The sequence below is a fragment of the Penicillium vulpinum genome (genome assembly GCF_028829585.1).
Source record: "Penicillium vulpinum strain IBT 29486 chromosome Unknown utg000001l_segment0_segment0, whole genome shotgun sequence".
Lineage (NCBI taxonomy): Eukaryota > Fungi > Ascomycota > Eurotiomycetes > Eurotiales > Aspergillaceae > Penicillium > Penicillium vulpinum.
Genome location: NW_026643241.1, coordinates 4,785,813 through 4,800,227, shown reverse-complemented (window position 1 = coordinate 4,800,227; position 14,415 = coordinate 4,785,813). Strand labels below are relative to the sequence as shown.

The 14,415-nt window shown below is 45.7% G+C and overlaps 5 protein-coding genes across 5 annotated transcripts; 3 read left to right on the top strand and 2 right to left on the bottom strand.

Annotated features, from left to right (window-relative positions):
• Nucleotides 1–1,651: 1,651 nt before the first annotated feature.
• Nucleotides 1,652–3,471, bottom strand: N7479_001722 (uncharacterized protein; the record flags this gene model as incomplete). The annotated part of the gene is made up of 3 exons (XM_057249419.1): nt 1,652–1,870; nt 2,033–3,249; nt 3,300–3,471. The coding sequence occupies 3 exons, from the start codon at nt 3,469–3,471 to the stop codon at nt 1,652–1,654; spliced, it is 1,608 nt and encodes a 535-aa protein (XP_057113851.1).
• Nucleotides 3,472–3,482: 11 nt separating this feature from the next.
• Nucleotides 3,483–3,730, top strand: N7479_001721 (SRF-type transcription factor family protein; the record flags this gene model as incomplete). The annotated part of the gene is made up of 2 exons (XM_057249418.1): nt 3,483–3,593; nt 3,644–3,730. Coding segments are annotated over 2 exons (198 nt in total), but the record flags the coding sequence as incomplete, so codon positions are not given.
• Nucleotides 3,731–6,485: 2,755 nt separating this feature from the next.
• On the bottom strand, nt 6,486–8,987 carry N7479_001720 (dynamin family protein; the record flags this gene model as incomplete). Its single annotated transcript, XM_057249417.1, has 3 exons — nt 6,486–6,778; nt 6,827–7,067; nt 7,128–8,987. The coding sequence occupies 3 exons, from the start codon at nt 8,985–8,987 to the stop codon at nt 6,486–6,488; spliced, it is 2,394 nt and encodes a 797-aa protein (XP_057113849.1).
• Nucleotides 8,988–11,609: 2,622 nt separating this feature from the next.
• N7479_001719 (uncharacterized protein) lies at nt 11,610–12,238 on the top strand (the record flags this gene model as incomplete). The annotated part of the gene is made up of 4 exons (XM_057249416.1): nt 11,610–11,615; nt 11,715–11,863; nt 11,973–12,162; nt 12,185–12,238. 4 exons carry the CDS (start codon nt 11,610–11,612, stop codon nt 12,236–12,238), a joined length of 399 nt encoding a protein of 132 aa, XP_057113848.1.
• Nucleotides 12,239–13,306: 1,068 nt separating this feature from the next.
• Nucleotides 13,307–13,925, top strand: N7479_001718 (uncharacterized protein; the record flags this gene model as incomplete). The annotated part of the gene is made up of 2 exons (XM_057249415.1): nt 13,307–13,433; nt 13,492–13,925. The coding sequence occupies 2 exons, from the start codon at nt 13,307–13,309 to the stop codon at nt 13,923–13,925; spliced, it is 561 nt and encodes a 186-aa protein (XP_057113847.1).
• Between the last annotated feature and the right edge of the window lie 490 nt (nt 13,926–14,415).

The following is a 14,415-nucleotide window of genomic DNA, read 5'->3' as shown; positions in this document are numbered from 1 at the left end:
GTCTACCCAATAATATTCAATAAACACCCTACTTCTTTAAAAAAACATTAAAGTAATTATAATTATAATTATTCTAAACCCTCGCATTTCTGAGACAACCAATTGTTTAATCAACAACTGCAAGTTTGCTTGCGGTTGACCCCTCATCTTTCACCACTATGGGCCTTCTACTACTCGTCGACGATGTCTTACAGACTATGTGTCTACTCTCGTTTATTCTACTGATTGTTGTGAAAAATATCGTTGATATTGAATGTGCTTTCGGTCAACTCCCAAATAACCGTTGGTTGTATGTTATTGTTCATCAACGTCATGTCTCTTCAAACAGTGTCTTTACGCCTTGCCCGCGTTTTAATTTGCATTCCAAATAAGATCCCGCTTTTTTTTATCTCGCGAGTGAGACCCTAACATTTCTGGGATCAGATATTATCTGGCACTGGTTTATGTACTTCCGCTACGATAATTCATATACCATATTCTCGGCCGTTCGTAGGGTCGAATTTGTCTTTCCCACCAATTGCTTTGCATACAGTTATACAGAGTTTTTATTTATTCCACCGAAATAGTTTAGCTACTCCAAGGTGGAGAATGGAGTAGCGGTAGGCCAATCACACATTATATTTCAACCAACCCATCAAACATATGATCAAGTGTCCTAGATAATAATTGGCAGCCTGTGAGGGATAACGGGCCCATTCGTGTCTCATCTATCTACCATCAGATCATCTAAAGCCTGTAATAAGGCAATAATATGGCCAGCAGCCTTAGAATTTACGTGTAATTGTCTACTCGGGATCCAAGTCCGGGTTAAGCATTGTGTTTAAACAGAACATGAATGATTTGGTCCTTTTTTTTTCTTTCTGTACTCACATTTTGAATCAACCAATTATTTAATCACTGGTGCAAGTTTGCCTGCACGTTGTCTCATGCTTTCCACCAATATAGGTCTTGCACCGCTCGTCGACGACTATGTGTTTATTTACTAGATATCGTCGAAGGCATCGCTGAAAATGCAAATCGGCCAACTCTTAAATAACCGTTGCATTTTTTTTTTCTTTATCACCATTGTGACTCTGCGAACAATTTAGCTATCTTACAACCCCCCCCCCCCCCCCCCCTTTCAATTCGGTTAGCGTCTTTATATGCGTAGCTCAGAGTCACGCTAGTCCCGAACTGGTAACATGTCAAGTCGCGGACCGAGAATATAAAAAAGGAATCAAGGACACAGAGCAAAATATGTCTCAGATTTTTTTTAAAGTGATCTGATAGCCAAAAGCCATGAGCTGGTAGTAGCTATGTTATTGATTAGGAATGAGAGGGACTGATGTGGGGCACGATGAGCTGAAAGCGGTTAGCCTTTCTCTGTCCTCCACTGCTGGTAGATCGAATAGATTCTATCGCCTATAAAATCAGGAACAGATTTACACTTCTGTCAAAAATAGTGGTTTAAGTACAGCTAAGGCTGACAGTAGGAGATAGGAGGCGTGGCCAAAACCGACCGTACATTTAGCGGCTTTCTTACTTTGGTGCAAAGCAGCTGGGCTCCAAAAGGCAACGAGTATGATTCATCTCTGTGTATACGCATAAATTTACTTTATAATTAGCGATAATTCTATTTAATGAGCAGGTAGAAGTAAATAAAAAACAAGAATCAGGAACTTTGGTACTTCGTATATCCTCGCTTCGCGCAAGCCGGCGACTGGTGTAGGAGATATTGTTCTTTTTGAGGAGCAGCGCGAACAAGTTCTTCAAATGGTTGAATTGCCCGAAGAGCAACAACCGAGACTTTCCACATGAGATGCCCTTCACCCCGTCCATCGATGAGCTCCCACCGAAGACGAACATTGGAGTCCCCTCCAGGAGCAGATACCTTCATGAAATTTAGTGCCCCAGTCACCGTGGAATAATCCAGTCAAAGGTTTTCTTCGGGACCAGGTATACCGTAGACAACGCTGCATTCTGAAGAGTACCGGATCACTCCAGCAAATCTCCCAAGGGTATCTCCTTCCTGGACTGAAATGATGGGGCAAACCGTGAGAAAGACATCGTCTTTGGGTTGAAGAATAACGAAAATAGACTTGTTCCGCATTGTTTCTGCCTTTGGCTGCAAGTCAAAGAACCCACCGAGTGTAACAGCGGATGGCTCGTGTGACCCGCTCAATTGGAAGACGGTTTCCTCCACGCTGGAGAACCATGGGTTGGTAGCGCTATTCCACGCATTTTCAGGAACACGAAGTCTGTCCGCTACAAGCGACTGGCTCAGCCATAGTCTTCCCGTGAAACCGCCCTTGCTCTCCTCGACCACACGCTCTTCCAACTGTTTGATATGGAAGGCATATCTTTTTTCCCAGTTCCGGACCATCTCTACTAAAGAAGCTCCAGCTTCTGACGAGTAGCTTTTGCAGAAGCGGTCGAATTCCTTTGTGCGATACAAGAGGATTTTGTCAACACCCGCGTTCCGCATCTCGAACAGTCGTTTCCAAAAAAGACGGCACTGCCGTTGATTAGCGAGGCTAAGTCCATAACCCGCTTCCCTCATGAAGCGCTCGGTAGCGACCTTCTCGGCCATCGTGAATTCATCAAGAGGGCCTTTGGAGGTTGGCAAATCCTTTGGGTCAAGGAGTTCGGCGCCTTTTTTGATGATTTCCCAATACACGGTCTCGTTAAATCGAGATTGGATACTTTTGCTTGCCGAGAATGCATTCTCCTGCTTGATTAGCTGGACTGCATCGGGGTATTGCAACTTGACAATGCCATCCACAAAACTCTGAATCGCCTCAACCTTCGTTGTCACAATTGCCTGCTTTGAACAGTGGCCATATCTTCCGAGTGGATCGTTAAGCTTGATACAGTTGACAAGTATGTTCTCGACGATACTGTGCGGCACTTTTCCACCTTGATGGGTATATACGTCGGTCAAGGGTGTTCCAGCCCGGGGTAAGTTCATCGCTGTGTTCGCTTCATCTGTCGACGGGGAATCGGTTGGTATGTTTCCTTCTATAGGTGGTACGGCATCATTCATCCCTTGCGACATTTCTTTGAGAGTAGTCTTGTCTTTCGCCTTGACTTTGTTCTTCCTTTTCTTCTTATGAGACGGTGCGTCTAACCCCGTGTAGTCCGCTCTACTTCGTTTTTCAGGTGTGGGGAGGAACCGATAAGAGCCGTGCTTTGCTTCAGGATCCGGACTAGCTGTGGGAGTACGAAGAGGTGGTGGATCTGTTATTCCTACCTCCTGTCTTGTTTGGCGGACTATGCGTGTCAGTGGATATAGTTGCTCGAACAGCAGTTTGGGGGCTCACTGAAGTCAGAAATACCAAGTATGTGTTGCTTGATAGGCTCATCGCAGCAGTTACTGATTCCGCAGATTACTAGCAGCTCCTGGATTTTCTCCGCTGTCAAAGACCATTTCGAAAATAAAATTGATACGGCAAAAACAATGCCGTCGCAAAACAAGTCTGATGAAAAAGGCATGCGAATATAGTAGGATATACAACGCAGATATATACGTAGGTATTCGTATACGGGAGACCGGTCAGGTGTATATCTTGTCGGCGGATACTTCGGGCTTTTGGGCTTTTCTTACTTCGCAATTAGTATATAAACTACATGGTATTATCTACCAGGCGGAGCGCTGACTTACCAGAGCTCTTATTACCCGACTCCGACTGTGATAACAGATCGTGATTTAGAGAAAACCAGGGAGGAGACAGTGTTCAGGGAGCAACGATAGGCACTTTATAACGCAACTGCTATATACTAGAGCATTCAAGTGTATTTCAATCCTTATTGCAGTATATTTTCGCCCATAGGTATTTTTGTGAAAAACAGTTGTTACTTTTCCTTTCACTCTCTTACTTGCTATATCAAGAAGTATATCAGAGGCTGTGCCAAGCCAAATACCACAGTAGTCCACAGTATCATTTTGAGCTTCATAAATAAAGCAGGAAGAGGCTCGAAGCTTGACCGGGAAGAGCCGCCAAATTAGGGTAGGGAAAGGAAGATAAGCCGCCCTGCAATAGACCATATCATAAGAGATATACACCTTAGTGTAACAACGGTTCCAAGCAGCGATATAGGTACCTGAGAAATAAACGTGGTAACGCTGAACGAGTTGTTGCTTCCGGCATAAATATTAGTCATCCTACTGGTAAGGATTACTATCCTAGGAGTATAAAGCGCCGTGGTTTCCTTGCAATAGTTGAAAAGTATATAATACCTATATCCTGACTGACAATAGAAATCACGATATTTTACGCCATTGCAGTGGGGTGCTTACTGACAATACTCTTTCTCATTCGTATAGCCCCGTCCTTTCTGAACCTACTCAGAATTTTGTCGTTCCTCATTACGAAACACAAGTGCTGAGTCGGGTACAGGGACTTCGTTGGTTCGAAGGCAGACTCCGAATCCACTTCCCAAGCTGTTAGACTAATCCCGAGAATTGACAAAGAGCGGTCCTTCATCACAGACTCCTGCCTAACATTTGGATCCTTGTGCTGCTTCACACGGGCAGTTCGGATACCGGGACAATGGCTTCGTTGATTCATGGCCGGTCTATTCTTGTTTTTGAAGTCCCTGCATCGGATTCGAGCATGGCCAGCGACTCCGCACGTGATGCACATCAGAAGCATGGCGCTAGAAAGCCATTCGATGTAGCAAGCCTACTTCACACCAGTTGGAAACCTGTGTGGTTTTAATATGTACAACTGGGGTGTCAAATACTTCAGTGGTAATAAAATAAGAGAAGCGAAAAAACCCCCAGGTATCAGACTGGCTCTATTGGTATTAAAACTATTGTGTTAAAATAAGAGAAAAATCCAAATTTGGCCCTCAGGGACCTGGCTCTGGGATCCCACTTGCAGTTCCTGGGTTCTGGGCGGTTCCGGGGAACGTGGTTGGTGTTCCTGGGAGCCCCACATCCCGCTCCTGGGAGTCACTGGACTGTCCCTGGGAACAGTTTAGTTCCTAGGAGACATGCTGTGTCTATCCTTGACTCTCGACAGTATCCCAAACGATCTCTGGGTGATCGATTTTTTCATCTATAACGATATCACCTTGTCAGATGGCTTTGAGCTTGAGCACTGGTTCCATACGGAAGAGGGCTCCGTATGGAAGATGAACGCGTGCATGGACCTCTTCGGGAGCGTATATGGAGACTCACGGAGACCTGATTGCCAACCAAAACGGGGATGGCAAAAGCGAGATATCATTGGCTAGCTAGATGTTCCGTTTCCAGTGGATACTTGTTTATAGCTAGCTCGTTAAATTAACAGCTTCAAATCTTCTCTTACCTCCAAGTCTTTCTCTTTATCTTTCCATCCTGCTTCTGATAGAATGCTCTGGATGTAGAGGCCAAATATACCTTGCTTTCCCTGGAAGTATGGATGTGCCAGTGCCATTGGATATCCACTATAATAAAGATCGAGAAAGCCGCATAATGTGGTTACTGTAACTGGTAATTCTCTAGTAGTCGTACTGTGATAACCAACGGATTGTGGAGGGACATCATAAAATGGATACAATTACTTCAAGGAGCGATTGGCAGCGAGCTGGGGAATGACGCACGAAGTACCGTTTAAAAAAAAGGTGGGGGAGTAACAACGGATCAGAGGAGCCAATGTGTGATTGGTTCCTGGCTACTCCTCGCTCCACCTTGGAGAAGCGCCCCCAAGCAGGCTTGCTTTCTTCTGACAGAGCCCGCCCTGGGACAAGACCACCATGTATCTTTACTCGTACAGACGCGCTCGAGATCAGCTTCACTATTTTACCAAACTTAATTCTGAAACACGCTAGTCTGTGTTCGGCTTAAGCAATTTCCAAATTTCGAATGTATTGTAAGCCCAAGTCACATGATGGGCTACTGTGTAATCTATTGGAAATATTGATACCCTACCTCACAACGCCCCTCAGGAGTCACCACTCCCACACTGACAGCATTCCTTCTCGCGGAGGGTGTATTAATATATATTTCTGAGATTGCGGAATTACCACCGAAAATTTGCAGCAAGCAGATAAAAATTATGCACCTTACGTCTTTGACAGAACGAGGAGCGTGAAGAGAAAACGACGGGTCTTTCCTTCCTACTACCCAGGTACAATCGGAAACATCATTCAACCAAGCTTGCCTGCGGGCTGTGCGGATGACCAATTCTCTCCATGACAAATATCGTATTCAGAACACCAACGGAGGACCTCTCAACATTTGGGGCATGGTTTTTGGTTGTGGTTTGCTCAGTATTGGATAATATACGTGATTATTGTCTTGCAGGGCGATTGGCTATGAAATATCCATCAATGGTTGAATTTTCGATATAAAACAATAAAACGATTTCAAGTAGGGCCAGAACTCCATTTTAGCGAGAGAAGAGACTAAAGTTTATGTATGCTTCAAAGAAAACATACACGAAGACAGACATTAATGATTTTATGGATTTTCCATATTCCTCATATGAGATCCCGCATACGAACACCTGAGTGCATATTTCTTATTCCAAAGAAGGCTCAACGAGAGAGTCGACCGGAGATAGGAGTGTATGGGCAGATCTTTTGTACTTTTTTTTGCCATTCTTCCTTGGAGGGGGTGCTTCCAACTGCTCCGGTTCTGTAGGATGCTCCAAAGAATATTCATCCTTGAGAGTCTGCTCTAATATATCCGGGCTGCATGATCTGGACTGTCCATGTCCTGGTTCAGAATTAATCCGATCAACCGAGTTACAAGAGTTAGAAGGTAATGTGGCTCGATTGTTTCGTAAGCCAGCCTGCACTTCGTTTTTCGACTCTACAGACACGGTCAGCAGAGGTATGGAATCGGGCTGACTTCTCTTACCAAGGCCTCTGATGCCAACGAAACGCTTGCAAGTATCCGAACCTTTCCCGAGGATCCACAGCATTTTATTCAATTGTTCCCGTCGGCTTTGGCTCTCCTCAGATTCACCTGCGATTTGTCTGATCAATTCTTCAGGCATATGGAATGCGGTTATGGGTGTAAAAAGTGTAGTAATTGCACCCAGAAGCTTCACTTCGATCACCTCAGTGGCAATGTCATCAACAAAACGCTTGAGTGCAACCTGGTATTGATATCACACATGTTAAGTAGATAAATTGAGAAAGGCGGTCGGAACACGTACCTTGTAGTAGGCAAGCATACAGTCAAGTGCTTCCTCGGATGCAAAACGCGTCATATCCGGTATGGTTGTCTGAACAAGGGAGTCGAGAAGCCCTCGAAGATTGATGTTATCCATATAAACTTCGCAGGTTGAAAGAGTATCAACACCAAAGTATGATTCAAGAGCTTTACCCAAGGTTTCTTTTTGACGACCAGCACGAGTTTTTTGGAGTGTTTCAGTGAAGTAGTGGTTGTAGGTGATAGGATGACCTCGTTGATGAGGCACAAGTAGCTCTTCGCTTCCCTTCTCCAATGTATGTCGTACATTTTCCAGAGCTGGCAAAATGAACTTTGCAAACAAGGCTTTCGAGGTAGCCTCATCCGCCACATGGGAAACTGCCCGGTGAATAAATTCTTTCACGGCTTTCCATGAGGCAGTAATATGAACGCGTGTTATGTCTTCCCATGGGGCGCATTGTTCTTGGAATAGATCTTTCACGATCAGAGGATTGAAAGTGCCAGGTAGTTCTCGGCCTCTTGTCTTTTTGAGGAGCATTCCGATTTGCTGAACGAATTCTTCTCTTTTGAGAAGCACTTGACCTTTGGAGATCGATCTAGGCTCTTCACTTTCAAGGACATGGCGGAAATGGCCATGGTGAGAGATGTCATCCGTGAATTTCTGATTCAGATTTTGAATGACTGCTCGGATGCGCTTCTGGTACCCATCATCAGTTTTTGCATCTCCAAAGAAAGGCTCGTTGTAAGTGCCATCCACGGCTGCCTTGACTAGTGACTGGAACGCTTGGCTGATATGCAAAAGATACGATCTTTGCTCATCTAGTGTTGCACGAGGGTCTCCAAGCTTCTGAAGCTGCAACCTGCAGGTGTTGATCTTGGTATTTATTTCGTTGATCAGGCTTGGAAGTTCACCAGCAATCTGACCAAGAAGTAGGCTGCTCAGACGGGGTCGCAGTGAATCTACGCCCACCAGAGATCGAGGTAGGTCTCCCCATATTCCTTGGGAGAAGAATTTCCATTCATGGATATCCCGATCAGATAAGCTCCACTGGCCTTTCTCCGAATCCATATTCATCAACACGTGCCATCCAAGACGGAACTCTACATCTTGGTTCTTAGCAAGCGACACAAAGGAAGCCTCACTTTCAGATCCTGGGACTAGCATATCAGGCTTGGAGATGACGCCTAATGTCCGGTTGCCGGATGGATCGGCTTCCCGCGCTAAACGGAGGACAATCTGGTTTGCAAAATCATTCTTGGCGGAGACGACAGCGAGGATAACGCTTCGTGGCTCACTCATGTATGATTGGACAACGTCTTGAACTAGTTGCACATCGGCTGCCGATTGCTGTCGTGTTTCTGAGTGGATCAAACCCGGAAGGTCGACAATCGTGAGATGTGGCCGGTCAGGGCCTGAAACTTCCACCCGCAGAAGGTCATTAGAAAATGCTTTTCCGTGAGTGGATATCCCCATCGCTGCCTTTGCATTCTCTATCAAGTTTGCAAGGCCATCGAACCCATCAAGTTGTTCGCAAAAGCTGCTGAGAGAATGCTGCTCGGCCTCACTGCGCGATTGGTGAGGGACAATGGAAACACGAACTCCCACTTGCGAGTTCTTCCGAAGAACCAACTCGGTTGGGAATCTAGTGCACAAACTGCTTTTCACTGGAAAAGACACGCCGGATATCGCCTCAAGAACGGAGCTTTTTCCGGAAGACTGGTCTCCGCATACGATTATTTGTGGGAGCGAGACGTAGTGGCTGATGCCTTGCGATCGGAGCGTATCGATGGAATTCAGAAGCTCTAACTGCTCCTGAGTACACAGCCCCTCAAGTGCATCTGTTGTGAAGTTTGTCAACGTCATGGTTCAATTGAATAATGGACTTGAATTGGAATGTCGGACTGGATGCTCCAATAGTTATGTCAACAGCGCACAAACTTCACATATTTATAGTTTTCTAATTGAAAAACCTCTAGGTCAACACCCCCTTTCGTCCCAAAGCTCCTTGCGTGGCGGATACCCTTGTGTTAGGTTACAATGATCATTCGAGCTGCCAACCAACATAACATAACTGTGCGCCACTCAATTTCAAATCGGATAATCCCATTCGGGATTTCAATATCCTCTTTTGCCAATAGACTATATTTGTCACATTCCCAATATAGACAAAGATCCATTCTTTGGCTGGTGTATCTCATTTCTCAAGTTAGCATAAGCTGCCCATTTGGGGTCAATGTTACGCCGAGCAACTTGATGAGATGCGCCAGGTATTCCTAGCTGAATCATATTTGAGATTGCAACATCGTCACTAGATTTCAATGGAAAAATGCAGGCTGAATGACCCCTCACGACATAGAACGTGCGGCTTATGGAATGTGCGATTCAAGCCCACTATTGTATTAGATAAATGTCTAGCTGGAATTAACCCAAGACAGAACCAAGGCACTTTTTGGTGATTAATCAATACTTTAAAACCCTTGTGCAACCAACCAGTAGTCAATCAGCTAGGAAAAACTAACCGACGCACGATCTAGCATCAATGACTTCTAAGGTAATCGTGCCAAGCGCCTAACATAGGGTGTGCTAGGCGCTTGGTACGATTACTGTCACTTTGCCCCTAGCTTGGAATAATTGAGGGCCCGCAGTTTTCAAATCATTCTTCTAGAAACAGCCATGCTCCTGGGAACAACGAGATTTAGGGTCACGTGCATTTCCCAATACCCCAGCATCCCCCAGACGTCCGACCAAAAGTCATTTCATCTGCTCACTGAGCAGAAGGGTGAGAAAGGCTGAGCATGGAGTTTGTTTCTTGCCACGCGGTGTATTCTCTCACAGCCACATCTCGGGGCCCGTCAATTACGAGCTGATCTACTATCGGTCCATTTTGCGGTGGAGGCGTGGCCAATGCTGGAATTGAGTTGGTCGCCGGCGATTGCAGGTGAGGTTGCCCTCCCATGAAGTTGATATTGATAGGCGGGCAATTCCCTGGCGCGAGCATTTTGTTGCCCTTAGATTGTAGACTTTCCAATTTCTGCCATTCTTCCAAGAAGAGTTCTTCACGAACAGCGTCAGGGACATCATCTTGACACTCTCGAATGCCACCGCTTTCAACATAAGCGATTAGGCGTTTCAAATGATGTGTCCTTAGTTGATAGTGTTTTTTCCCATATGGGTCCTGCCAGCAATGCGGACCAAGATGACAAGACGGCGAAGGGCAACGCATCAAGTTGTAGACTGCCCGCCAGATCGACTGTTCCCCAGTTATATACTGTTCGGCGTCAAGTTGTTCATCCCGCTCGTTAAGCATCCTTTTGGTGACAGATGTCCTTCCTCTCTTGTCGTTTCTACTTATTGCGCTTCTAGGGGAGTGGTCGTCCTCTATATAGTTGAAGATTATCCTCAGCCGCAACTCTTTATCGCTGGTATAAAACTTCCCCCAAACGAGTAATTGTTTTTCCACGGCGGACCAGTCAATATTAAGGCCATTAAACCGCTTTTTCAGGTCGTGTTGCTTGCGATCGTTGATCGACACAACAATGGATGTATCGTCCGACCTGACCCTTCGTTTACGCGCAACTTTCTCCTCGATTACCTTATACAGCTTGTCCCTAAGGGCCAAGGGCCAGTAAGCACTTAGGGTCAACGCTACGTTCTGCTCCGTATCCTCTGATATAGACCGATTATTCACTTTGACTTTCCACTCGATAGTATACCGAATAAAGCTTAGGGGAAGCTCGTCGTCTGGCCTATTTGCTTCCCACTCGGAGAGCTAAAGCAGCTTACTGGTTTCTGGTAGGGTTGAAAGTAAGGGCTCGGAACTGTCCTAGGGGCAACGGTTCGGTGAAGGACTAAATCCATATTCTGATGGTGGCGTTTGTTCGTAATACACTGGAGTTAGGGCGTATTACGAGTCCTGGTCCGACGGATCGACGCCCTGGGCTTGGGATTCATCACCGTTGGGATAGAAGTGGTTAATCATCGTCCTCAATTTCCTAATAAACCGAACTTCAGCACATAGTGGTCATCCAGGGTTCAACAGAAGGGGACTAAAGGAATCCAGCATTTGTAGGGCAGGTAAGTCGGTTGGTAAAAAATACTTCGTCCTACCAGTATTATATCTACGTATGTCTTCGCTCGTCCACTGTATTAGTAGGGTAGTCGAGTGAACGTGGTTAGCTAAAGGGGGAGGTGTGAAGTGGCCAGACAACCGACCGAATCTCCTAATTGTGACTAAGCACTCACCTACACCTTCCCGTGTGTAGGTGAGCCAATGCCTAAACCCAAAAAATTCAATCTTCAATTTTTGGCCTCATTTTTTTACCACCAATACAATGCCGATTTCCTCCGAAAAAGAAGAGGTCCTTCTCTCAAATGCCCTCTCAGCCTATAAATCTGGCCAATTTAAGAGTATTCAGGCGGCAGCCTCTCATTATGGCGTCTCAAAGCACAAACTGAGGAACCGCAAAGCCGGTACGCCAACTAAAAATGGCCGTACAGCCACCAACAAAGTCCTAAATCAGCTGCAAGAAGCGTCCCTTATTTGCTGGATCGAGCTACTTAATTCAGTCTATATACCGCCGACCCCTTTAGATATTAAGGGTGCTGAAAATCGTATTTTACGGCACTGCGGTTCCGATTGGGAAGTCAGTAAAACATACGGCTACCAATTTATTTAACGCTTACCACCGTATATCACCCTCCGTACGCAAAAACCTTGAGAATCGAGGCCGAATTACACGGTGAATTAATTCATTGGTATGAAGTCTTCGGTCAATATCTTCGAAAGAATAAAATTCAGGCCCACGAACTATACAATTGGGACGAAACCGGCTTCTAGCTAGGCATTAGATCCCCGGAAAAAGTGGCTTCTACCCGCAGACAAGAGACTATTAGGACCGGTAGAATTGGCCAAAATATTACCGGTATTGAATGTATTTCGGCCGACGGCTGGGTTATGCATCCTTGGTTTTTAATCCGTGGTTCCGAACAAATGGAAGACTGGTACGACGGCGATACAGTAATGACCCTTCTAATTACCGTTATTAAACTAATATCTAAAGGTTAGACAGACGATAAAACTGCAAACCAATAGCTTGAAAGACCACGGGTTTTGAACGTTGACATCTGCACCCTTTGAGAGAAGGGCTGTAAGTTTATCGGAGGGAAGTGTGGTCTGTCGTGGGATGCGAAGCATCGGACGGGCCACACTTGAAGAGAAGATTAGGCAAGGCTATCTACTTAACCAAAGGACAATAAACATAGTTCCTTGTTTGCTATATAGAACTTGAATAGAATACTTACGCCTTTGCGCATTACCTCTATAGCCGTGAACGATTTTCTTAAACAAGGCCAGCTCACCCTAGCTTGCCTGCGGTAGTTCGCTTCCGGGAGAAAATCGACACTGGCACCTAGGTCAAGAAGCCATGAAGATGCTCGAAACACACGGAGTGAGTTTGCCAATTCCGGTCTAGTGGCACTCTCAACAACAGTAAGAGATACGCTAACCATATCCGGCCACTTTCATCGACAGGGCTGTAAATCGGCGGGACAGCCAGTAGGGTTTACCGAGTAGTCTATCTAGAGAATTACCAGTTACACTTATCATTCTTTATTACTCCGTACAGAGGTGGGAGATCCAATGGAACCGGCACATCCATACTTCCAGGTAAAGCAATATATTGGCTGTCTAACCCCCATAGGGCGGTGGGCTGCGTGGATCGTATGAAGAATCAGAAACTTTAAACGATACTAATATTGACGGAGTACTTCAGCTACTCACAATCCGGAGGCGTACTTAACTGACTATGTGGAATCTAGTGTCACCGTTCCCACTCCCCCCTATACATATTCGGGCCCCCTCCCGTTTCTCGTCCTTGATTCGGTTGGAATTCCTTTGAGATTTCGAAGTTTCCGATCCACTACGATAGAGCTTGTTTTTCTTCTCGTCGTATGTTTTGGGGTTCGTCGATTTAACCCACGATTCTCTCTAGGGCCTAAGTGGGGCTGGGAATAACTGGAAGGGGTAAGAACGGCCTTACTACACCAAATACACCAGAAAGAAGGAGAAGTAATATAATTCATCTAAAGCCTCGAGCTTTTAAGCTATACATTGTACTGACACTGCGCCCAGTACCCGGGAATAAGAGCACCAATCTGTGAAAATTGCGGCCAGACTCTCCATTATGCTGCCTCACAATAAGACTGAGCATTCGGTCAGTAGGATCACTTGTGAAGGCAAAAAACTCACATATAAATTGAGTGTGATGCAACAACCAAAGCGGGCAAGAGCGTGTGACGTTGGTGCAAAGTGTAAGTATCATTGAAAACAGAAATAGTTAGGGACTCGTTTACTGATTGTCATGAATAGCTGTATCCGTGGTTGAATTGCGCGTCTTCAAATCCGATCCGGCCAACGATGCACAAAAGACCGACATCACCTTTGCCTATAACGCTAATTTCATCCTCTACGCAACCCTTGACACTTCATGCCTCGTCACCCATGAGCAAGTGGCTGAACCGCTGTTGCACCCCATATTAACTGGTGTGCCGGTCGCCAGTGTCGCATATCCCGACCGTCCCTCGCAAGCAGGATACTTCATCTTTCCCGACCTGTTGATACGTCATGAGGGTCAATGCTGTTTGAAATTCCATCTGTATGAAGAAATCAAGGATTCTAATGATGCCGATAAGGACTCGACTTTACCTCTTCCTAACCTAACTGCCCGTTCTGCCACAACAAAGCCAGGCACGCCGCAAACATTCCTGCATTTCCGTCTCGAGCTTTTGTGTATTTTGCCATAAATAATCATTCAATTGGATTCGTTCCTCGGCCCGCACCCGAAACCACATTAATCCGTATTAGGTTACTCTGGAAACAACCCTGCCAAGCCCCCGCATAGGGAGGAGTATTATTGGTTCGTTAGATCCAAGACCCTGAGTGGTCCGCTTTGTGCCGAACTATGTACTGGGGGATGGCGTCAGACTGGAGCTAACCTGAAGAGGCCGCTATTGTATTTTAGGATCGCATGCGGATAAATTATCTCCCCCCAATCACAATCTCCCTCAATCGTCCTTCAATCGTCCCCAATTATCCCTCAACCGCCTATGTCGAGATCCATGACAAGGGAGTCTCAGTTACACCCCGGGTGTGGATGTACCTCGCATCAATCGATCTACCATAACTGGCCGAGAGAAAACGTCACAATACGAGGCCGTGTGCCTCTCGTCCGTGAGTTAGTCATGCATACTTTACAAAAAATAGGTGCCAGGAGTCACAATCAGCAAAGTAATT